Genomic DNA, 26,588 nt, shown 5'->3' on the forward strand with positions numbered 1-26,588 from the left:
TCTATCCTCTTCTACAAATTTCTTAGTGGATGTCCCATTACGCTCTGTCAGTGGTCGTCCCCAATAATGTTGCTTCATGTTTTCGAGCCGATGATCCGTCGCCCTTTTTCTGAAGTCGTTTGCAATCCGCTCTTAAATATATTTCAGCGCAGGTGTCCGATTACACTCTCTCAGTTGTCATCGCGATCCATCTGATCACTCTCACCAGACCAAAATTCTGGTCATTTGGGTCCTCTGCACTACAGACTCTACTGTAAATGAATACTCCGTCTGCATGATCAATCGTCTGTTCAAATATTCTTAAAGGATGTTCGATTACACTCTTCCATAGGGCGTCCCGAACCTCTCATTACTCAATGAATCCCCCTTATTCTGCGAGTCACGTGACTCTCTCTCACCGGTGAGGTGACAATAGTCACCTCGTGTGAGGTGACTCTCCATTTGATTTACATGGAGAGTCACCTCACACGAGGTGACAATTGTCACCTCACTGGTGACAGAGAGTCACGTGACTCGCAGAATAAGGGGGAATGTTTCCCTCGGAGATTGTCTCGATTCATTTGAGCACTCTCACCAAACCAAAATTATGCTGTGGTAATGAGGTCATTTGGGTCCTCCGAAGACTCTACTCTAAATGAATAATCATCAATGTCTTCATCATCACTTCGGTGTTTGTTTGTTTTTCAATCGTCTATGCAAATACTCATATGTTCGATGACACTCTTTCAGAGGGCGTCCCGAACCTCATATTACTTATTTCTGAATGAATGCTCCTCTCGGAGGTCAACCCGATCCATTTCATCACTCTCACCGTCTTGAATTATTTCAATTCGCTCTCCGAAATTCTGAGTGAAAGTCCCATTCGATTTCGTCATATCGTCATATCGTTCAGTGCAAACCGACGATTTGGGTTTGCATCGAAGCATCGACATGAGCTGTTCTTCGTTGCAACAGAGTGCTTCAAAACAATGCTTGTCCTAGTGCCTGACATAACGCTGTACTGGTATTGCTTTCCGGAATCCTACCGTGTGATACCGTCACTAGTGAAACTGGCTTTTGGCTTCGAGGTTTCTTCTTCCGTTCGCTGATCCACTCTTGGGAAGCGATCGGGAAACCAAAGACAAGCCCCTACTGGGCCCTTCCGGTGGGTCGACCCAACCAGTTCCAGGCGAATTGCTCTCTCTCTCTCTCTCGACTAGATTGTGGTTCTCTATGTTTCTGTGCGTAAATTTGACTTTCCTCCACTCACATCAGCTCTCTACCGCGCACCGATCAATTAGTATTTGCTTTCTGTATTCTCAAATGCCACCTTGTCTCTTTTCTCTCTTCACTTTCTGTATTCTTTGTTTGTTTGATAGTTTGTTTTTCAATGACTGTTGTGCGCTAACTCCTAAATGTATGTGTATATGTACAAAACCTAACCTATATAACATTTCTAACTTAGTTTTTGACATGAAATAACGCCTTGCCTTCCGCTTCACTTACCTCTACAGCATTCACATTCGCATTCACCTAACTAGACCCACTTTCAATCTCACATCTGTTTATGGTCTTATGGTTTTCTTCAATATTATGTTTCTCTCTGCTTGCTTCTGTTTCTGTTTCTACACCTGCTCTTGTGTATACTTCTACATCTTCCCTTACTATTGCCAACATAACTCTATCTTTCCCTCTGTCTCTCTCTCTCTCTTTCTCTCTTGTTTGTTTGTATGCGTCTTCTATATCAGTATTTAGACCTGACGGGTTTCCGTAACTCTCAATGCATTCCCAGCATCATCTGCCTCGGTTCGCCACCTCCTGCGGGGCCTCACTTTCCGAATTTTTAGTCTTAAATTTAATTGTAAAAAAATATAGCACCTAAAATTTCCAGTTTCAACGTTGCTTCCGCTCTGCCTTCCGCCTACTACTGCTGCTGCTGCTGCTGCTGTTCCGCTTTGCTTTGCGAGAGAGAGAGAACCAGGAAAATTGGTTTGTAGCGGGGTGAGGAGAACGCCCGCGGTTTAGTGACTATAGTGCCAAACCTTTCAACCCTACCGATGGGCCCGGAATAAGGCTAGAAATCAACGTCCTGCACGTCCGTCGGAGTCGTGGAACTGCTTTTAAGATTCACACAAGCCACCTGCTGGAGGTGCTGCGACAGGATGGGGGCCGTCGTCGAGTTGTTGCTGATGATGATCGGCGAAAACCGGCGGCGTTGCTCCTGGAACAGGGCTTCCATTTTGTCCATGCATTCACAGATGAATTCCTGGTGGGATGAACGAAAGAAAAAAAACAAAGGAAGATTTTTGTTAGAGAAATTACAGCAACAATTTAGCTACGCAATCTGGGACGAACGGAGCGAAAAGCTTCATTTGCGATAATTTATGGGAACCTGCCCCGGAGTCCGGGGCATATGCAGGCCACCTGTTGGTGGCCTTGTGAAAATTCTGATTTACTTTCTGACACACACAGAAATCATAAAAAAAAACCGGGAGACGGAAGACCCCAAGCTGGTAATTCCAGACAGCCGTCGATTTTCCTTTTCCCGCTTGGATTCATCAAAACGATGAGAACGATTTTTATGAATGAAAAACACCCAACATGTCACACAGTGGCACATCGCTCGGAACAGACGGGAATCTGTCGCTACTGGAAAAGCGATATGCCACATGTGCGTAATTTGGGAGCCTCGCTCCTGAGGTCCCATTCCTACGAACATGGGAAGATTTGCATTCGAATGCTTCTAGAACCGAGGTTGAATGAGTGAGGCTTGCCTTGCTTTAATTGGAACGTTCTTCGATCGGAATGCGTTTGTCCAGACACACTTGTTTGTGTAGCTGCGAGTTACACCAAGTTACAAGTTGTTCTACAAAGTTGTGTGTCCATCAATTATCTATCTTGTGACCACACAATAGTTGTCGGTTTCCACCGCTGGGTGTCGCTAGTAGCTAGCAACTCAACAATGATTTATAACTTTTGAGGATCGATAGATAGAGCTTTGGAATGTTGTGCGAAGTTGTCAGATTATCAGTTATCTACCTAATGATAACATTATTCACGCTTCCGGCTTTCTAAATTCCAAGATGGCGATTTCTCGACGCTCTGTGACATAGAATTTTTTTTTATGTGATATGGAACATTGATCTCTCTCTCTTTCTTTAAACATAGACAGTCATGCTTTTGGCATTCTTTTTTAGTTTGAAAACAATGTTTACTCCCCAGCATTATTCCTGACAGCAGTTTGAGAATTTCAGAAGAGATGTGAGTGTCCCAAGCAGTGTCTGTTTTTATCATCTACCATCACATGCAATGAGTAGCGCTTCAACCCAGCGTAGATGAATTGCATTTGATTTGAAAATCTTCGCTGTCACGAACGAGTGAAATGAACAAATCGACAGTGAGCATGCATAAGGGCGTATACGCGATGATCGATTTTCATCGATTTTCTCTTTGCATTGCTACAGCTAAGCGAAACAATTTTCCAGAATTTGTTCAATGCAGAGTTGTAACAGGTTGTATTGGCTATCAAAAGTAACAGCAAACGCACCGAGAAACGTAAATCCAAGCGAGTTATTAACAAAAATGAAAATCGACGAAGAGAATCGTTCATCGCGTTTACGCCCTTATGCATGCTCACTGACGAAATGAATTCATTATATATCAACGAATACGCGTTCGTTGATACTCACTGGTTGTCCAACCCAAAAATGTCAAAATCAGAAACGATCCTCAAAAGCAAAAAAAAAATAATTTGAGATTAATTTCATGTGGCCGCTCCCCGGGATGGGAACTTTGCAGAACAAATCCATTCCCCTCAATTCTTGCTTTGCTGCTGAACTACTGGTATAGTCCAGGCACACAATATGCTAGGTCTCTAAATCCACTAGCACGGAGTCCCCAACATCATCCAGTATATCCAGCAGACTGACTTGGACGTCGATTTCAATCATTCAAAACATAACCTAACTAATATCGGTGCATCAAAAAACGCATTTTCATTATCTTTCAATGACATTGCAATGAAAATTAATATAACATTACATTATTCGACAAATTTCCTGCATGTATCATCCATAGTAATGCTCGTATCTCACTATTTTGAACTCTTTTTTCAATAATTTATCACTCAAACTCTGGAATTTAAACCGGCTACCATAAATTTATCACCAACGACTAGTACTATTTCACGCCACTAGTGACTCATAAATTTCACTTGGATTCTACTATAGGAGAAAATGATTACCTTAAACCTCGATATTAGAATCAATTCTAAATAGAACTGGAATAAGGGCGTAACAGCTTTTGGAAACAATGACTTCTCTCGATGATTTCTCGAAACTCGTGGTTCTTCCTGGCTAGAGTCGGTGTATAATGAGTCACGCCAAGAGAAAAACAGTTGAACTCGCATCACGGTTTTCGAAAGATTCCCTTTCTTTTAACTTGGCAACAGAGGACTTCTGCATCAACTTCAAATGACTTCTAGCGAGGAAAAAAATTAACGGCTGTAGTAAATCATTATATCAGTGATTTTGTCGAATTATCTTAAAGAAAAATAGTAGAAATTGTCATTACTGATCATTACAAAACGTATCGTATGACAAATGTAATGCTCACTGCGTGTATATGATCATTTCTTCGATTATATTTTATATTTAATTGCAATACCTTTCGTGGACCTTTCACAGCATCGTAATGCTTGTTTACTTTGCACGATAGGTAGCCGGTTTGACAGTTCAATAGGTAGACTTGGCTTCACTCTTGGCGTGACTCATTATACACCGACTCTATTCCTGGCAAATCGACATCACCATCGAGTAGGGGAAGACTTCACCTACCCGATGGATATGTTGGTTTGTGTAGGCTTGCCTTGAATACCAAGAAACCAACGAGAGAAGTCATTGTTTACAAAAGCTGATATGTCCTAATTCCAACTCTATCCAGAATTCAGCACGAGGCAATAATTTTCATCTCCAGGAGATGAACCTGCGTCTGGCTGAAAATCTCCTTAATAACCAATCATTTTCCATCGATCTGTCTGTAAAAAACCAACACGACGCGTAAAATGAAAATAATCATTTTCCAGCTGATCCTCAAAATCATCTCCACCAAGATGAAGACGAATATTAATATTGACAACAACACAGGCGATAATCAACATCTAGCCACGAAGAAAGAAAAACAACTGTTGACTTCGCCACTCAGAGGTTGCCTCGATCAAGAGAATGTTGTTATGTCAAATTTCGAATTCATACAGGTAGTTGGTCTATCTGTTAAGGTTGTCTTCATTTTCATTTTAGTGTAGAAGAAATCTGGATCAACAATAGAAAAGGGCCCATCAGCATTTGTAAACAAACTGTTCCAAAGCCCATTCCTCACAAATCGAAGGCCGCTAACACAAACCAACACCATCATCGTGTAGGTAGATGTTTCCCCTATCCAATGATGGTGTTGTTTTGCGTGGGTGGCCTTCGCTTTGTGAGTAAAGGGCTTTGGAACGGTTTGTTTACAAATGCTGATGGGCCCTTTTCTATTGTTGATCCAGAAATTATTGTTATCACCAATGGTCACTAGTCCAATCTACGAAGTATACCGTAACAACGCTAACGCTAACTGTCAAATACTCTACAATACGGGTATTTTTGGAACGGGAATGACGAGTAAAGGTTAAAGGCCCAAGCGCAATGACAGCGGAAGCGGAACGGCAGCGGCAGCGGAAAAGCCCGATCTGAGTAAGCTTACTTGTCGGATTGAAAACTAGTTGCACTAGTTAGAATCAAATCGACATTGGTTAGACTTCTTGATGTCATTTGTGACAACTGTCAAACTTTCCGTTTCCGTTCCGCTTCCGTCCACATTGCGCTTGGGCCTTAAACATTGAAATCAAATATATTATATTAACAATATGATCCACTCTTTCGCTTAGCTGGCGAACCGAATTTTTAGCGATGAAAGCACCTCTGTGGCCAAAAAGGCTACCAATGTATTTGTTTATCGTCACGAGGGGTAAACCAAATGAAAATTTGTTTAATATTTCAAATGAATGTATTTCAGCATTTTATTTTATTTGATGACAACAGTGACATGTCAGACAAATTTTAAAGTAATATACACAATGTAATTAATTAATCTAATTTGACTCTTACTTTTTTATAAGTGCTATATTCGCACCCCTCGATTGTAATTGAATGATTGTTGCTGACCTTTTTCAACTTATTTTGCGGGTCACCATTGCAACATTTGGAAAAGGCATAAATGGATCATATTGTTAATCTATATATATAAAAATGAATTTCTGTCTGTCTGTCTGTCTGTCTGTCTGTCTGTCTGTCTGTCTGTCTGTCTGTCTGTCTGTCTGTCTGTCTGTCTGTCTGTCTGTCTGTCTGTCTGTCTGTCTGTCTGTCTGTCTGTCTGTCTGTCTGTCTGTCTGTCTGTCTGTCTGTCTGTCTGTCTGTCTGTCTGTCTGTCTGTCTGTCTGTCTGTCTGTCTGTCTGTCTGTCTGTCTGTCTGTCTGTCTGTCTGTCTGTCTGTCTGTCTGTCTGTCTGTCTGTCTGTCTGTCTGTCTGTCTGTCTGTCTGTCTGTCTGTCTGTCTGTCTGTCTGTCTGTCTGTCTGTCTGTCTGTCTGTCTGTCTGTCTGTCTGTCTGTCTGTCTGTCTGTCTGTCTGTCTGTCTGTCTGTCTGTCTGTCTGTCTGTCTGTCTGTCTGTCTGTCTGTCTGTCTGTCTGTCTGTCTGTCTGTCTGTCTGTCTGTCTGTCTGTCTGTCTGTCTGTCTGTCTGTCTGTCTGTCTGTCTGTCTGTCTGTCTGTCTGTCTGTCTGTCTGTCTGTCTGTCTGTCTGTCTGTCTGTCTGTCTGTCTGTCTGTCTGTCTGTCTGTCTGTCTGTCTGTCTGTCTGTCTGTCTGTCTGTCTGTCTGTCTGTCTGTCTGTCTGTCTGTCTGTCTGTCTGTCTGTCTGTCTGTCTGTCTGTCTGTCTGTCTGTCTGTCTGTCTGTCTGTCTGTCTGTCTGTCTGTCTGTCTGTCTGTCTGTCTGTCTGTCTGTCTGTCTGTCTGTCTGTCTGTCTGTCTGTCTGTCTGTCTGTCTGTCTGTCTGTCTGTCTGTCTGTCTGTCTGTCTGTCTGTCTGTCTGTCTGTCTGTCTGTCTGTCTGTCTGTCTGTCTGTCTGTCTGTCTGTCTGTCTGTCTGTCTGTCTGTCTGTCTGTCTGTCTGTCTGTCTGTCTGTCTGTCTGTCTGTCTGTCTGTCTGTCTGTCTGTCTGTCTGTCTGTCTGTCTGTCTGTCTGTCTGTCTGTCTGTCTGTCTGTCTGTCTGTCTGTCTGTCTGTCTGTCTGTCTGTCTGTCTGTCTGTCTGTCTGTCTGTCTGTCTGTCTGTCTGTCTGTCTGTCTGTCTGTCTGTCTGTCTGTCTGTCTGTCTGTCTGTCTGTCTGTCTGTCTGTCTGTCTGTCTGTCTGTCTGTCTGTCTGTCTGTCTGTCTGTCTGTCTGTCTGTCTGTCTGTCTGTCTGTCTGTCTGTCTGTCTGTCTGTCTGTCTGTCTGTCTGTCTGTCTGTCTGTCTGTCTGTCTGTCTGTCTGTCTGTCTGTCTGTCTGTCTGTCTGTCTGTCTGTCTGTCTGTCTGTCTGTCTGTCTGTCTGTCTGTCTGTCTGTCTGTCTGTCTGTCTGTCTGTCTGTCTGTCTGTCTGTCTGTCTGTCTGTCTGTCTGTCTGTCTGTCTGTCTGTCTGTCTGTCTGTCTGTCTGTCTGTCTGTCTGTCTGTCTGTCTGTCTGTCTGTCTGTCTGTCTGTCTGTCTGTCTGTCTGTCTGTCTGTCTGTCTGTCTGTCTGTCTGTCTGTCTGTCTGTCTGTCTGTCTGTCTGTCTGTCTGTCTGTCTGTCTGTCTGTCTGTCTGTCTGTCTGTCTGTCTGTCTGTCTGTCTGTCTGTCTGTCTGTCTGTCTGTCTGTCTGTCTGTCTGTCTGTCTGTCTGTCTGTCTGTCTGTCTGTCTGTCTGTCTGTCTGTCTGTCTGTCTGTCTGTCTGTCTGTCTGTCTGTCTGTCTGTCTGTCTGTCTGTCTGTCTGTCTGTCTGTCTGTCTGTCTGTCTGTCTGTCTGTCTGTCTGTCTGTCTGTCTGTCTGTCTGTCTGTCTGTCTGTCTGTCTGTCTGTCTGTCTGTCTGTCTGTCTGTCTGTCTGTCTGTCTGTCTGTCTGTCTGTCTGTCTGTCTGTCTGTCTGTCTGTCTGTCTGTCTGTCTGTCTGTCTGTCTGTCTGTCTGTCTGTCTGTCTGTCTGTCTGTCTGTCTGTCTGTCTGTCTGTCTGTCTGTCTGTCTGTCTGTCTGTCTGTCTGTCTGACTCTTATAGACTCGGAAACTACTGAACCGATTGGCGTGAAAATTTGTATACAGGGGTTTTTGACAAATGAAACAGAAATTTCTGCATAACTCGAGAACTAATCAAGCAAATGGAACCAAATTAGGCATGTGGGGGCGAGTGTGGGGGTATAAGGAGATAATCATAGGGGGTAGCCCCTTAGATAATAGGGGAGGGGGGGCTACGTACAATATAGCATGCTTTTTTTTTTAAATCGGCGCATAAACTCAAGCTAATATTGAATCCCGAGCAAGACCGGGCACACTCAGCTAGTATGATATATTTGTTGAAATCCAAGACGACGACATTTTCGGATGTGAAAAATTGTCAAAACCCAAAAACGTGGGTATTTTCGGAACGGCGAAGATGTGTAGAGGCTGGAAATTTATGTTTGAGGCCATTCTGGAATTCAAACTGGCAACTTCCGGTTTGTATCAAACTGCCAAATGCCGTACAATACGGATATTTTAGGAACGGGGACGATGTGTACAGGCCGAAAATCGATCTTTGACGCCATTTTGGAGTCAAAGGACGACTTCCGGTTTTCTAAAACCCAAGATGACTACTTCCGGTTGTGAAAAACTGTCCAATACCCAGCAATATGGGAGGTTTAGGCAGACCCACTTCAATCTTTGGAATTTATAGAGATCGATAACAGCGCCAAACGGTTTGTGACGAGACTAGCATTGGGCGATCTTGAGGCAAAATCGATCTTAGTGAATCAATTTTTTTTTTTAATATCATCGATTCACCGATTTAATCAATGATTTTAAATCGATTCATTTTTCAAAATGCCACAAAATTTTTTCAAATATGACGGATCATAGGAAAGTTGATGCAGATTAACGCCAAGTTCAGTCTAAATTTGATGACATTTCACTTATAAAGGCCCAAGCGCAATGACAGCGGCAGCGGAAAAACCCGATCTGAGTAAGCCTATTTTTCGGAACTAGTTAGAACCAAATCGACTTCGGTTAGGCATCTTGATGTCATTTGTGACAACTGTCAAACTTTCCGTTTCCGTGCGCCCGTGCAAAATGGCCGAATGCGGGAAAGGGCACCGGCTGGGGTTCCGAAACTCTACCTCTCTAAGAGGGAGCCAACGCCGTACCGTTTGGAAATTCCCCTTTGAGAACGTCGCTCATGCTTTAAAAAAGCTTAGTCGGGCAAACTTAAAAGAAACGACCAGTGGTTTCTCGAATCCGAGAGTGGCGCATAAGCCATTTGAAACGTCTCACTTAGAGCATTCGACGAACGGTTAAAGATGGTCCGAGTGTAAAAGATGGAAAGTACGGAAAGTACTTGATTCAGATATCCCAAAACTCAGCCGATATCGATTCTGAGTGGTTTCACCAGTTTTAGAGAATAGCCTCTCTAACGGAACACTTGTTACCATTTTTGATAAATCAAGCTGAACATTGCATTAGGTCCTAAGTAACATTGCTCCATTCTCTTCGTCGACTTTCTCTTTTGTTTATTACTTGAGCATATAACCGTTTCTTATTGCGTTTGTCTTATTGGATGCTAGACAAAAGCTTGTTTTATCGTGTGCAGATCGTGTGCTGAAAATACCAGGGAATGTCTTAACATGGCCGTGGGGATACAAAGAGAAAGTCGACGAAGAGAATCTGTCAGTATCACTTAGGACCTAATGCAATGTTCAGCTTGAAATAGTCTCGAGCAATGGGGCCTCCCTTAGCTCAGTCAGTAAAGGCACAGCTACAAAGCAAGACCATGCTGGAGGTAGCCTTCCCTGGGCCTAGAAGTATAATTGGACTTGCCAATATCCATCGCTTGTCAGCAGAAGGTGTTGCTTCGCCAGAAGCTTGATGAGTGGATTAGCGAAATCAGCGTGAACGTGGACCTCAACAATCTATGGAACACAACCCACGGAGTGGTGAACACAACAGCACAAGAAGTGATAGGTACAGCTCAAAGACGACCACGTAATGGATGGTTTGATTAGGAGTGCCAGAGGTTGACGGATGAGAAGAACGTTGCCAGAAGAAGACTGATTCGCGCAACGCTGGTTGGATCGAAATCAAGTGTGCCGGTTGCAGATGAGATTTCGACCTCGTTCGTGACCTTAGATGGATTGAAGCTGGGCGATGCACTTACAAACTTACTATTCAACATTGCTCTTGACGGAGCGATTAGGAGAGCTGGTGTGCAGAGGAACGGTACGATAAGTTCTACCATAACGAAGTACATGGTAGCCGGAAGACAGCCTGGCAGCACTAGTGGTTTTGATAGTGAAGTTGTGTTAGATGGTGTACAATTTGAGGTATTGGAAGAATTTGTGTATCTTGAAACACTAGTGACATGCGATAATGATGCTACCCGCGAGGTGAAGAGACGTATTGCAGCTGCAAACAGGGCCTTTTATGGAAAGCAAGCGAAAACGAAATTTGCTTTGTATAAGACGCTGATACTTCCGGTAGCCCTCTGCGGTCATGAATCGTGGACGTTAAAGGAGACTGACCCGAGAGCATTTGGTGTCTTCGAAGTTCTGAAAATTTGCGAGAGCTTCCCAGAAATTCTGAGAAGATCTCAGAAGTTCACAGAACTTTTCAGTAATTCCGAGATCTGTTCAGAAATTCTGAAGAGCTTGCAAAAGTTCCGAGCAATCATCACAAATTTCTAGAATTTCCTAGAAGATCCGAAAACTTTCCAGAAATTAAAAAAAAAATCCTACTGTGTTACTTGACTCATATACATGCCCGTGACTCGAATACAACGTATATCTCGTCTAATTTAACGTAGCATTTGCAATGCAAAATTAGACTAGTTCATACAACATAAACTCCCGATCATAAGTTTGGAGTCACCCTTTAAAAAAATGCAAATCTTTTTTGCTGATATCTCTCCCATTTGAGGACCGATTTTCGATCTTTAGGTCATTTGAAAGATATTCACTAAAAGTTCGTAGGTAACTGTTTTACTGTATTATACAATGTATACTAAAACTTCTCCTATATTTACAACATTATCCAAAATTCACACTAAATATTCATGTTTGATTTTATCAGCATTGGGTCGATCAAAGTTTGAAATCAAAGTGGTAGTAGAGTCCTTATTCTATATCCATCGAGATTTTAGAATATGCTTTAAATCAATCATATAGTTATTAAAGTAATCGATCAAAATTTTGGGGTCAATTTGAATTTTAGTATAAATTTATGAACAAATATGATGAGCCACATAGCAACGAAGTAAGATCCATTCATTGCAAAGAGAACTAAAATTGGGGGAATTCGGCCGACCCAATTCTGAAACAATCAGTCAGTGTGAATTCTGGAAAATATTAAAACTTTAAGAGAAGTTTTAGTATACAAAAATTTTAAAATATACTTAAACAGTTAACTACAAACTAATATTTAAGTCAATACCTTTCAAATGACCTGTAAATATCGAATATCGGCCATAAAATGGTAGAGATATGAACAAAAAACATTTAGGGGAACTAGGGGGTCAAATGAACACCCTAAGCAATATCACCTTTTTCTCGTTTATAAACGAGATTATTTGGAACTGAATTTACCTATTTTTGACGTAATTACTCCAACCTGTTCATTTTACCTCCCAGTTCCCCTGCATATTTTTTAAAGGGTAACCTCAAACTTATGATCGGCCGTATATATTCGTTATGAGTCAGGTAAGACAGTAGATCGAGAATTTGCCAGAAAATCCAACAACCTCCCGAAAATTCTAACCACTTCCCAGATATTCTGAGAACATACCAGAAATGTCTACAACTTTCTAAAAATTTCGGAATTCTCAAAAATTGATCAAAAGTCCTGGGATTTCAGGGGAGGTCCAGGAGCTTCTAGGAAGTTTGCGGGATTTTTAGGTTGGCCATGAATATTCTGGGAAAATCTTATAACTTCTGAGAAGTACTCGGAACTTCTGGGAAAATCTAAAAAAAATTTGTCTGAATTACCAAGTATCTCATATTCTGGGTGGTTCCCGAAACTTCTGGGAAGTTCTTAGTTTCCCAGAAGATAAATTTCAAAATTTATGGGACATTCTTTGAATTATTGTAAAGCTCTTTGAACTTCTGAGAAGTTCTTGTGATTTCTAGAAAAAAATTAGTTCTCAGAATGTTTGGAAAGTTCTCTGAACTTCTGCGAAGTTCTTGGCATTTCTGTGAAATTCGCCGATCTTCTGGGAAGTCCTTGGAATATTTCGAAAATTCATGGAATTTCTGGGAAACTCAAGGCTAGCACTTCTAGGATGCTCTAGTGCACACGTCTTATAAGAATCTGTTGGCAGTTCTCGGAATTTTTGGAAAATCCTCAGAATTTTTAGGATTTAAGGATCTTCTGGGATATTCGCATATCTTCTAGGAGGTTCTCGGAAATTCTGGAAAGTGCTCGGTCCTGATGGGAAGTTTTCAAAATTTTGTGGGAAGTTCTCGCACCTTCTGGGGAAGTTCTAGGAGACTCTGGGAAGATCTCGAAATTTCTGCAATGTTCTTAAATATTCTTCTGAATATTCAAATCTCAAGTTCAAGTTCTCGAAAATTCTGGAAAGCTCAAAGAATGTATGGGAAGTACTTGGATCTTCTAGGAACATTTTAGAATTTCTCAGCAATTCTGAGATCAACTGGGAAATTCTCGGATTATTGTGGAAAGTTCTAGGAGTTCTCATAATGCTCCTGGAATTCAATTCACGATTCTTTTGGGGTTCTCCCCAGAACTACCTTGGATTTCTCGCAATTTCCTTAGAATTATCCTTAGGCTTCACAAGGAATCTGGAGGTTTTCTTGAAGCTCTCCGAATAACTGCATTTGAATACGCCATAGAATTAGATTGTTCCTATGATTCCCTTTATATGTGCGTCTAAAAATCCATTATAAATTCTTATCAAATTTCTTTTGATAAAGTCACGAATGAAGGTTCTTTCTTCAAGCAGACTTTGAAAATTTGCCAAGAGTTTTAACGTTTTTTTTTCTACGTAGGCTTATTTCTTTCGGCAACATATTGAGGGTGCAATTTCAAAAACCGAAATCAACCGCGCTACGAAAAGTGGTCAGGTTTTGACCACTTATAACTCTGTCAATAGCGGATGGGTGTTAGTTCTAAACAAGCCAATCGATTGGAAATTTTTCTAAGATTCTGCTAAAATGAACACTTTATAAATTTTCAATAGGTCACTATTGAAAATTACACAAATGTCCAACTGTTGCAATGGTGATCAACATTATCAACGATTGCCTGCAAAAAACGCTTTCCCTAACACAGATTTCAAAATCGAAGCTACCATTCCTTTTGGGAATTTACCTTATTAGAGAATTGTATAGATTTTTCTCCTTCACTTAACTAAAATCTTTGGTTATTAGTTAGCTAGGTTCCGCTTCTACACGTTGTAGTTTGATTTTATACCTAGGATTTTGACATTTTTACCTAGGGGATGAGTACTTAAAGGGGTCAAAGTCTTTAGTGGGAACGACACTGCACATTGTAGTCGAAATACGTATCTGTCATGGATAACACAATTAATTAAGTGGATAACCTTTTTGCTGATTCATTTAAACATTCCGCTAACAACCCAATTTCATTACTTCATCTAAATATTTTTAATTAAAAAAATCCAAGCTTGAATTCTTGTTTTTATCGAGGTCCTGGATCTCGAAAAAAAATTCTAACTTCTAAGGTTAGGGAGAGGTTCTCTTTATTAGGGAGGCTTTCAGCCTGGGGTTGGTTTGCCTCCATACTTCTTGGGTTGGGTTGTTTAAAAAATAAGTCTTGAATATTCATCTTAGTCCGAAATCTCGTCCTGATTTTAATAAATTTATGTCCAAATTTTCCAAAGTTTATCTTCCAAAATTCGACCAAATGACAATTCAGTACCGTTCATGAGCTTCAAAAAATTCTATGATGATGTAAGTCATCAATGTCAAAAATTTAACACATTATAAAAAGCTTTTGAGATCTACGACCTAGGCCTTGACCAGTTCTAGGACTTGAATAATTTGCTGTTATCTTAGGGGCTATCTATAAACCCCGCAGACAGCTTTAGAGAGATTTCGACACCCCATTTTGCGTTTTAAAAAATGTTTGAACTGCAGACACTTGTACCAACTTGTAAAATTTTCAAAATTCGTAATATTTGTTTTAAGAGGGAATAAGGGAGGTAGGTTATTGCCTCTCACTGCCAGCGTTGCCAGTTTTCTTCAACCCTCAACCATCAATGCTAGCGGGCAGTGAGGTTTAATGTGTATGTGGATTCACTCCCTTAGCTCAGTCGGTAAACGCGCAGCTACAAAGGACAACCATGTTGGACGTGACTGTTTTCGATTCCCGGTCGAATTTTTCGGGTTGGAAAATTTCTCGACTTCATAGGGGGGGGGGGGGGGTCATAGAGCATGATTATACTTGCTACACAATTATACTAATGCAAAAATGGTACAGGCATCGAAAACTCTCAGTTAATAACTGTGGAAGTGCATGTAGAACACTAAGTTGAGAGCACGCATTAAACTAATATGCGATAAGCAATAAGCTTGAAATGCGAAGAAGAAGATAAAAAATAAGAAGAAGAAGAAGGCGGATTCGAAAAAATTCTATCCATTACGATGAAGCAAAGATCCCATCTATCAAACGACTCTCGGGAAAACTGGCCATACCTGGGCAGGCATGGAAAATCATTTACATTCATTTCATACATTCATTTACATTCATTTGCCTCTAACTTTTTTCATCAACAGCATTCTGCAAAATGGTGTATAGAGCTTTTGTAGGTTTTGTTATTAGCTACAACTTTTGCTCATAAATCAAATCTGTATCTCTGTTATGCATCACGAACTAGAGCGGATAGAAATTGTTACTGTTTTTCAGTGAATGTAAAATACATTAACTGAAAAACAGTAGCGGCTTCTGTTCGCTCTGGTTTGTCATGCATCAGAGATACGGATTTGACTTGTTAACAAAAGTTGTAGCTGATAACAAAACCTACAAAAGCTCCATACATTATTTTGCGGAATGCTGTTGATGAAAAAAGTTAGAGGCAAATGAATGTAAATGAATGCACGAAATGAATGCAAATGATTTTCCATGCCTGTCCCTGGGCGAGTTTCCAATCATCGCTGCACGCTAAGATTAGTTTACCCAGATTGCGTTACGTGATTACCCAGATTGGTCGTAAAGTGCCAAACCAAAATATGGGTAAATTTATTAATTTAAATATTTGACACAAATTTACCCATCCATTTTTGGGTTACAAATTTACCCATATTTTGTTTTGTCCGCTTTACGCCCAATCTGGGTAAACTTAATCAACATATATGGCTTATCCGATCTTCGCATGTAAGAACATCCGTCGCAGATTACTTTTTTTTTCAAAACAAATAACATCTTCTCGCACTTACCTGTTCGATCCCGGTCAGATCGGTAAACCTATTCACTAGATAGCTAATCGACTTGCCGCTGCGCAGATCCCACTTGAGTCCGCTGAGCGCTGCCGCAATACTGGATGCCGCCACCGTGCTGGCAGTGTAATTGGAAAAATAATGTTCTGAAAAAGAAGAGAGAACGAAACAGGAAAAGATTAGTCACATGTCAGATGAGGAACTACTGCAGTTCTATCTCGCTAGTTGGAATGTGATTTTTTTTTCTATTTCAAGTGGCACCGAACTGTCAATCGTTTAAATTGTTCTCTATTTTCTATTGTCAACATCATCTTGTGGCCAAAATTCATAAGTGGTCCTTAAGGAATTCTGACGTTCTTTTGCCTCAGTGTATGTTTCCATGGAGATTCAGTGCTGCCAACTATTAGTATCTAATATTCAAACCAGCAAGATTTGACTGTAAAACGCAAAACGCCAAAACATAAACGATTCCAGTAGGGTTATGTATGGATTAATTAGGAAACCGAATCCCAGAGGAAATAATTGGCAGCGAAACGTGACCACCGACGAAAGCGAGCGAGCGAGCGTGCGAGGGGCGTCGTGGAAGGTGGCGGGGGGTTCGTCACTTATATTTACGATTTACGCTAAATAGTCGCGCACAAGGAAGCAAGGGATCCGCATCCGGTCTCTCCGCGCGGACTCTGACTCCGGACGCAAAACTTCAACTCGTATTTTTTTTTTCTTTCGGGTGGGTGAATCATGCTATGGAACTTGCCCGGGAACACAAAGACAAACTACAACAATATGCATGGCATCTTTTGATGAATGAAGTCTAAATTACTGGAGCGGATGTCGCGAAATGACACCCTCACCAAACGGCGACGATGCACTTGTGGCGGTCGTGTGCATTATCGTGCATTTTGTGTGTGATTTTTCTGTTATTCCCTGTTCTGCTCTCGTTGTTTTCGGTTCTTATCCGGTAATGATTGCCCTACTTGGCAGAGAAAGAGTGAAGGCGGAATCAAAAGGCAATAAATTTGCATCAAATTTATGCGAGTGGTGCAATTTTTTCCCACTCTTCTGCACTTGCCATCCGTCAGTCAGTCAGTCAAATTCGTCTCGGAGCGAAAATCCTAATTTTGGTGGGTTCATCAAAAGAGCGGCGCGGAATGTGCGTGGGATGATTTACGGCCAAGTTGGTGATTGGATTTCATCGAAAGTCAAACAAAAAGGTTGATACTGCGATCGTTGCCATGGTTACCAAGGCAACACACTGAAACGAAACCGTTCCAAATTAATCGAAATTTATCCACTCAGTCGGTCGGTCAGTCAGGCTATCGCTTTCAGACGATCTAAACTGCCACTTGTCACACACAGTAGCCAGATAAATTAGAAAGAATTCCCGAAAATTGACCGCCGGAAAACGGCCGCACAAATCACAAACATCTGTTTGTTTCGGCGAATTTCGCAAGTGTCACGTCTTCGCGCTGTTGCTTGCTGATCCCTCCGGAACAGAACCCGATATATGATGTGGGCCAATGAACTGATGGTGCGCCGCCCAGCGTTAACCCAGAGGGATAGAGAGAAGGCTGATCTCATCCCACCATTGATACCCGGTTTTTTAGCTCCAAAGGATCTGAGAACAATTCACCATTAGTTACGGAAGTACGCAGATATTCTCATTTATACAAAACTCGCAGGAGGAGTCGAAGGCGAAGAATTCGGTGCATTTGTTGTGTGTTTTGTTTTGCGGTCTTTTGACGAGAATCTGTGCAACATTGTTGCGACTCCCGAACATTAGTTCTTGTTCTCATCGGAGTCGCCGCCGTCAGACGTCGAAGAATCTTTTCTTATGTTTTTTTTTTCACCATTAAATGATGCATTTGTTTTCGTCTTTGACTGAATGGGGTTTGGAAGACTTTGATGTTTTGGAATCGATTTAACAAATGATCAACACGGTCGTGGAAATGCAAATTTTCGACGAAGTTCATGGAAATATTTCAAAGGTTTTTTGAAATGTCAAATTCGAAATATTTCGCATCCACCATACACCTTTTTGACGTTTAATCATCTTTCTCTATCTAGCACACAATGATGAATGGACGGTTTGTTTTCCCACTAATCTGTTTCCCTCTTGCTCGCACTCGTTCGCTTTAAATGGTAAAGTAGTGTGCGCCGATTAAACGTCAAAAAGCTCTATACATGTAGGTTTGATGAAAAATTTCTGTCGGAAATTATGTACTATTGTAAAGCATTAATGTAATTTGAAGTACTTGGTAAACTTGTAAACCTACACTGAGGCAAATAAACTTAAGAATTTCATAAGGCTCGACTTATGAACGACACATTTGAATTTCATAAGTGTGACTTATGAATTATTTTCGTCTAGCATGAGGTAGCTCTTATACGCCTTTAACTTTTTCATTTTCCAAAGAGTTGAAAGACGAGAGGTCGACACAAGGGGCCTCTCAACGTAATCTCAACGTCCATGGTTAGGTTCCACTCTGCTCCGTTTTATTATTTTCTTACCAACATTATTTTTCAATTAATGCCGATTTCTTGTAGCTAAAATTCATAGGTAGGTTTCTGTTGATTTCTTACGTTCTTTTGCCTCAGTGTAGAGGTTGAAGGGCTTCAGACGTACATATAACTTAATAAGGTGTCCTATGGACTGTACTCAAAAAAGTGAATTTTACTAGCTTTCATTTGGTGTTTTGGCGATTTTAGGCTTCCCTACTCTTTGCTTTAGTGAGGCTTAGGGCGCGTTCTGCCAGGTTGGTCAAGACAGATTTCATGTGTGAGTAAGTGATTGTTATGTGCAATTCACTTTAAAAGGTGCGTTTCATATTTCACCACATGTATTTCCAAAGAGCCTAAATGAAATGTGGCGCTTGCGAGGATCACTTGAAGGTACGTTATGACAGAACATTGATACTATTTGCATAAAACCGAAGACATCATATCAAGAAGACTGGCAACTTTGCCATAATCCAAGCGACAACTACAGGAGCGCTGCACTTGAGCGAAGGTGAAGGAACGCATAGACAAATTAGCAAATACACAATCTTTTCTTCTGAGGATGTAATCTTTGCTATCAAATTGGGTTCTTTAATTTAGAAAAAAAATATCGGTATTTATAGATGATCTGAAAAAGCTTCGTTTTCTGAGCACAACGATATTTTTTCCGACTCCATTTACATCCATGTCGATTTTTAAATCAAGATTTAAAGCAAAATAATCATGTTACTGTTTGACACAAGCCTAACAAAATGACAGCTCGTTCCCATACAAAGTACTTTCAAGGGGCGCTAAGGTGGTGATTTTTCCTTATGTAATCACACTTATTTAAAATAGTTCCAGTGCTCCAAAAGTGATGAAATTTTGGATTTCGTTTCCATTTGTAATGCAGATTACGAAAATGCAATAACCTCATTACCCCTAAAGAACCCAATTCGTTCGAAGCATTTACCTTTGAGCGGCAGATGACGAGATTGTATCTGTCTCGTAGCGGTTGTACGAGAATTGTAGAGTAATTGAAGAGTTGCCAGTCTTCTTGATATGTTGTCTTCGATAAAACACAAGTAAATGCTCCCAGAAATCAATTAAGATAAAATATTGAAAAAAACATTCAATATTGCATAGAAATACTTTAAATCATGTTAAATTTAAATGTTCCCTCATTTCACATCCGGTGAACCATTTTGAACGGCCTTACCGTTGTGGTTATATCACAGCATTGCGAATAATGTATATATCTATATCTTTTCCGGCACCATGGAGTCAACAAAGTAAAAGTGAAAGAAGAGCTGCAAAATGGAGCACATGCGATACGACAATGGAGTGATGCTCGTTAAGAAAATACGTCGAAATGTCATAGAACCCATCAGCAATAACATGGGAGACTAGTAGCGACTAGCAGTGATTCAGAGAAGGACAACGGGTTCATAAATAGGCACGAAAATTGGACAGAAGGCTGAAGGAACAGCGAAAGTTGGTGAGATCGTTTTTTAATTTTTAATTTTTATTATTGCTCATAAAACAATGCTGAACCGATTGAAGCGATTTGGAAGTGGGAGGGTGGAAATGCCAACTTCCTGTTGATAATATTTCGTGGATAAAGTGTGGGCTCTTCTCCCGCTCATTGGGGCATCCTCCTGTTTGGGGGCTCGTCTTTTTGACCAATTGTGCGATCATGTTGCTGGAAGGAGATTCTTTACTGTCCCGTAGATGCGTATAGCCGACTTTGCCAATCGATCCACCCAATCCGTTTTTAGCCCTGCATACAGCGATATGTTGAGGACAATTGGAGGTTATTAAGCTTGATCAAGACAGAGATGGGAGCCCACTGCTATTGGACTTAGTTTCCGTGCTACAATGGGTGGTAGACCACTATCATGCTTCATAATGCAAAGCCATTTTTGGCTAGTCTCGACTGATGAAAAGACTCAGTATTTGCAGTGTTTAGAGTCCTTCCTTAGATTCTAGAGCTAGCAGAATCTTGTAAAATGCATACACCTTCCGGAGGATCTACTATTTGTCGCCGACTTCTATCTTGGCTTCCATGTCTCGCTAGCTGTTATTTTCTAACCGTTTCTTACGTTCACAGGTATACATTACCTTTACCCGTTAGTATGTAATCTATGTAATCCTTAAGCACGGGAAATAGTTTTTACAAATACATCAGAAATCATCCACCATATATGGACTATTGTGAAATTTGGCAGACAAACATCACGTCACATCAGGGAACTTCTTAGAAGTCAAGAGCCATTCATTTGATTTCAAAGAACTTCATAGAAGCTCAGGGATCTCAAAGATCTTTAGGATACTTCGTAGAATTTTAAACAACTTCGTGGAAGATTAGGGAACTACGTTGAAATTATGGATTCTTTTAAAAGTGCTGCAAATAGGAGTTCAGTTAACTATGATAATGCTCAGCGAACTTTGTACGACTTCAGTGACCTTCGTAGAAGTGCAGAGAAGTTTGTTGAACTTCAGAACTTTAGAGAAATTTCGAAAATCTTGTAGAAACTCGGAGAACTTCGTTGATGTTCAGGAATCGTTTCTTTAATACCATCGAATTTCGTAAAATTTCAGCAACTTTGTCTATGTTCAGGAAATTTAAGATAAATTCGGAGAAATTCACAGAGCTTCAGAGAGCTTTGTTAAAATTCGGGAAAACCTCATAGAAGTGGGAACTTCTGTTCGGGGAACTTTGCTGAAGTTTAGGGAACTTTGTTTTATTTCAGGAATCTTCATAAAAGTATTCCAGGACCTGCTCCTAATTACAGGGCACTTCGTTAATGGTTTTTGTTAGTTTATGAAATTCCGCAGAAGTTCAGCAAACTTTATAGAACTTCACGAAACTTTGCAGAAAATCATCGAAAATCCTAAAAGTTTATAATAGTATACTGAACTTTGTAGAAGTTTGTTACAGGGAGTTCCGTAAAAGATCAGGAAACTTCGAAAAATTTCGGCAAACTTTCTAGAAGTTCGGTCAAATTTGTAGATGTTCAGGAAATTTCGTAGAAGCTCAGGAAATTTCGTAGCTTTGAGAGCTTTGTTTCGACAATATGTTCAGGAAAATTCCTAGAACAGGTTCGGGTTCTTTACGGAAGTCGGGAGAAGTTGATAAATGTTATGAGATCGAAAAAACAATTATAAATATTAATAAGCTCAGATATTTTTTCAAAAGTTAAGGGAACTTTTTAGATGATTACGGAACATTGTATGAACTATTTGAGATTCGTACAAGTTCAGCAAGCTGGGCAGAACTTCAGTTGAAGCTATGGAAAAAAAATAAAAGTTTTAATCTGTGGATTTTTTTTTAGTACTGGGAGTTCGTCGAATATTCCAGTCATTCAGGGACCTTCATAGAGGTTTTGAGTTCATGCAACTGAGTTTAAGTTCAAGAAACTTCTTGAAAGTACAAGAATCTTCGTATAAGTTCAAGAAGCGTCGTGAAATGTTAGATAACTTTGTTGATATTAACGGATTTTCGATGAGGTATCAATAAAGTTCTCTGGATATTATTAAAGACTTTTCAAGATAATCAAGTAATGTTCTGAAGATCAGCAACTGTCCAAACATTCAAATGACGTCTTTCAGACAAGGGGTTGAAATAGTTGACGGTTTTTACTACACTACGTCGTCTCTCTAACACAACACAACCGGTAGAGTAACATTCGAGCAAAATGAAAATTATCAAATAACTATCATATGACATGTGTGATTTCGTTCTAATTCTTGAATTTGGTGTTAATTAAACCATTTCTTATACAAAATGTTGTTACTAGGACATCGTTGCTTGCTATTTCCAGAATTCTATTATGAGAAAAACTAATACATTCGTGACGATCTTCGGCGCCAGTGTCATCAAATGACACTTTAGTTTGGTACTGTACTATGATACCTTGTTTGTGCAAGTGTCGGGGGTAAAAGCAGTCGATTATCATAGAAAATGTGTCGAGTACCGTGACCGCTTACAAGACTGTTTCAGACATCCTTCCAACGCGGAAGATTGATTAGAAAGTATTTAAATGATATACATCTGGTCGGACATTTAAAGCCCTTTGGATATTTTTCAAAACTACAGGTTTATCAATTAGTCAAAAACTTCATTTATTTATCAAAAATCTTCATATGCCAGCTTAAAATAAAAATAAATCCATCAAGAAAATCCCAAAATTTTAAACAATAATTTCCGGGAAAATTCATCCCTAGATTCTCATAGAATTTAAAACGCTTTCTAAGAATTAAAGTTCCCATGGAATTCACCTCAGATTCTCGACCAACAATTGAAAATGACGCTTTCTGAATAATTCCGTCCCTGAAACGATTATCACTTCTAGTCGAACTTCAACAATGAACTCCTTCGTGATTGACTCACCGGGACGCACGCCTGCCATATGTGTTATGGAAGCCCCTAATTCATCCATCACAGTCGAGTTATTCCTGCCAGCGACCTCCAGCCGTCCCTGTCCTGTGTTTGGATTTGATGAAGGGGTCTTCCAAAACCCTATCTCAGGCAAGTACGACATTATTTCGAACAATCCACTTCCTGAAATGTATTATGCCTACAGCCGATCATTTCCGATAAAAGCACAACCTGCTTTATTCAACTCGACACTCGGACGCACACTTGCAACTAGCCTTGTGGAAGCCCCTGATCCTATCATCGCAGTCGAGCCTATGCTGCCAGCGTTCAACAGTCGTCCCAGCCCTGTGTTTGAGTTAGGAGAGGGGGTCTTCCAAACTCCAACTGTAGGCAAGTATAATCAGCAAGCAACAACTGCTCTGTCTGAAAAATTCTTGGTTTCCAGAGTGCCATTGTATATGTCTGCTCCTCGACAATTGTGGTCTGAAGATAACATTAACAGTATACCAGCCCCACCATACCAGAAGCCGAGACGCTCCACAGAAAATTCACCGGAAGAAGCATTCAGATCCTCTGACCTAGTCCTGCCGAAGATTGACGACTTACACCATTATGATGAATCAACTTCTGTTTGTTTACTGGGACGCACTGCCGTTGGCATCATGGAAGCCCCCGAGCCCCCCGCCACAGTCGAGCCATTCCCGCCAGCGACCTGCAGCCGTCCCGGCCCTGTGTGTGGGCCTGGTGAAGGAGTCTTCCAACCACTCGTTTACGGCAAGTATGAACTCGTCCATGTGAATTCAACTGTTGATCCGCCACTTCGTTTCAGTTCATCTTCGCTTATGGCCACCACTTCGAGCCTTTCTACGTCAGGTGATCTTTCGCTGCCTGATAGTTCACCGTTCTCTCGTGCGGATCCTGGACAAGTTATCATTGACACGGCTCGCACCGAACCCTCTAGCGGTTTACGTGTCTACTATCAGAACACCAGGGGGCTCATGACTAAATTGGACGATGTTTATCTGGCTGCGCTTGACGGGGAATATGACGTTTATGCATTCACGGAAACTTGGCTCGATGGGAGGATCAATTCAGTGCAACTGTTTGGTGACGCTTTAACTGTCTACAGATTAGACCGTAATTCATCCTACAGCATTCGTACTCGCGGTGGTGGTGTGCTCATCGCTGTTTCCAACGAATTCGCCTTCTGCGTAATCTCCAACGAACTATTTACTACAATTGAAGCGGTTTGAATTAAGGTCAACCTCACTTCGCGGGACATCCTCATTGGAGCGGTGTATATTCCCCCTGAACGTCGACATGACTGCACCACAATGCAGCTTCATCTGGATGCTACAGAATTTGCATCGTCCATGGCTGATATAACGGATGCGCTTCTTCTGCTTGGTGATTTTAATCAGCCTGGGCTTAGCTGGTCACCCTCAGGCCAGGGTTATGTGTTTCCAGATCCGATTGCATCTTCAACTACTCCTGCCAGCCGCTGGCTTGTCGACGGCACGGCTTTTCATGGACTGAGCCAGATAAACCTTGTTCCCAAGTTCCAGTCTCGTTTTCTTGACTTGGTTTTTGTAAGGGAAAGTGCACTTCTGGAATGTGTCGTCGCTGAAGCGCCTGACGTCATCGTTCCTCTTGACAATTTCCACTCTGCTTTGGATATATCTATCGCGAACGGATCTCAAATTCGTTTTGATGAAACCATGACTGCCACTCGGCTCAATTTCCGGAAGACCGATTTCCGTTTGCTGAGACGTTCCTTGTCCCGGATCAACTGGAACGTGTTGAATGACCTTGATATCGATACAGCAGCCGCTCGCTATAATAGCCTTTTGCGCGACTGTGTTTGTGCTTCAGTACCGAAGTGCCAACCTCCAAGAAAACCGCCTTGGTCTAACGCTACTCTCCGCAATCTGAAACGAGTGCGATCTAGAGCTCTCCGTGCTCTCACTCATCGACGATGTACCCTTACCAAGCGAAATGTTTCAATTGCCAGCAATGATTATCGCCACTACAACAAGCTTCTTTACAAGAGGTATGTAATTCGTACTCAACATAATCTGCAATGCCACCCCAAGGGATTCTGGTCGTTTGTGAATACTAAGAGGAAGGAAACTGGACTGCCGTCAAAAATGTTTCTCGGCAATGACGTAGCATTGACAACTGAGGACAAATGCAGCCTATTTGCTAGGCACTTCTTAAGCGTCTTCTCGAATGACTCCCCATCGCAAGCAGAAATTGAGCGAGCCGTCCGTGATGTGCCAACCGACGTCGTAAACATGGATGTTTTTGCCGTAGATGTACAAATGGTTCTCTCTGTGATGAGTAAAACCAAATCATCATTTTCACCAGGTCCGAGTGTTATTCCATCTGCAGTCCTAATAAAATGCTCCGATATCTTAGCTGCTCCCTTGTCCTTGCTCTTCAACCTGTCACTTCGTCAACAGAAATTTCCCGCAATGTGGAAAACTACCGTGGGATTACCTCGCTTGGGGTTGAATCTAAGGTGTTTGAGTCGCTGATAAATGAGAGATTGTTTGCTTCCTGCAAGCATTACATAAGTACATGTCAACATGGTTTCTTTCCTGGCCGCTCCGTGGAAACTAATCTCGTCAGCTTTACGTCGTTCTGTATGGAAAATGTATGCAAGAAACTTCAAGTGGATGCCATCTACACTGATCTTAAAGCTGCGTTTGATAGAGTTGTGCACGACGTTCTGCTAGCAAAGCTTGACAAAATTGGATGTTCTGTTTCCTTCTGCAGCTGGCTTAGATCGTACCTCGTACAACGTGAAGTTACTGTATGCATTGGAAACTACTCATCGTACTGTTTCTCGAACAGATCAGGAGTTCCACAGGGTAGCACTTTGGGACCAATGCTCTTCTCTTTATTTGTGAACGATGTAACGTTTGTTCTACTACGAGGAGGTAAATTATTTTTTGCCGATGACTTGAAGATTTATCTAGTCGTTCGAGGCTATGCCGACTGTTTAGAACTACAAAACCTTCTTGAAATCTTTAATGATTGGTGTGAACGTAATTTTATGGTCCTGTGCGTCTCAAAGTGCTGCGTAATTAGTTTCCGTCGAACTAAGACTGCCATTTTGTTTGATTATAACGTTGCTGGAATTGCAGTTCAACGTGTCGATCACGTTAAAGACCTCGGTGTCATGTTGGATGAAAAGCTCACATACACTCGCCACTTCTCAACCACGATCAACAAAGCTAATCGACAGCTTGGATTCATGTTCAAGATATCTAAGGAATTTCGTGATCCTCTGTGTTTTAAAGCTCTTTACTGTTCATTGGTACGCTCACTACTGGCATTCGCGTGTGTTGTCTGGAATCCCTACCAAGCTGTATGGAGTGGACGATTCGAAGCTGTTCAACGCAAATTCGTCAGATACGCACTGCGCTATCTTCCATGGAGTGACCCGCTGAATTTACCACCGTATGCTGACCGCTGTCGTTTACTGGGTTTGGATACTCTTGCTAAGCGACGAAACATATCGCAGGTCGTCTTCGTTGCTAAAGTTTTACTCGCAGAATATGATGTTCCTGAGTTACTGGCCAAAATTAATCTGTATGCTCCTGCCCGAACACTCCGTCCGAGAACCTTGCTACATGAAGTGGTACATGCAACCAACTATGCTGCAAACAGTTCCTTTGTCGCCATGATTCATCAATTCAACGAAGCCTCTGACCTATTTGACTTTGACATCAATGCCTCGATGTTTCGTCATCGTTTGCTGTTGGCCAATTTTTAATTTTTAATGAGTGACTACATTTAGATTTAAGTGTTTCATTGAGACTATCAAGTCAGATGGACTATAATAATAATAAATAAATAAATAAATAAGCAAAACTTGCCATCCCCCTTCCCTGCCAACACCATCGGGTAGGGGACATTCTCCCGCCGAGAATTGTCTTGAAACTTTGCTCAGTATTATCTTGGAGTTGTCCCCTAAATTCTTCAGGAAAATGCATGGAATTCCTATTAGAATCCTCTAGAAATTCCATTCAAAATGCGGTTGGAATTA

General features: G+C 41.2%; 1 protein-coding gene across 1 annotated transcript in view; it reads right to left on the reverse strand.

Moving 5' to 3' along the window:
- Positions 1–534: 534 nt before the first annotated feature.
- CycD (cyclin D) overlaps positions 535–26,588 on the reverse strand; it is a 208,121-nt gene continuing 182,067 nt past the window's right edge. Inside the window, exons 4-5 of the mRNA XM_065219344.1 lie at positions 15,679–15,824; positions 535–2,245 (exon numbers count right to left, since the gene is read on the reverse strand). Coding sequence (XP_065075416.1) covers positions 2,054–2,245; positions 15,679–15,824 — 338 coding nt within the window. The 3' untranslated portion in view covers positions 535–2,053. The remainder of the gene's footprint in view (positions 2,246–15,678; positions 15,825–26,588) is intronic.

Source organism: Ochlerotatus camptorhynchus, unplaced genomic scaffold (assembly GCF_037179485.1).
Source record: "Ochlerotatus camptorhynchus isolate MF236.1 unplaced genomic scaffold, CSIRO-AGI_Acam_v1.1 ptg000102l, whole genome shotgun sequence".
Classification (NCBI taxonomy): domain Eukaryota; kingdom Metazoa; phylum Arthropoda; class Insecta; order Diptera; family Culicidae; genus Ochlerotatus; species Ochlerotatus camptorhynchus.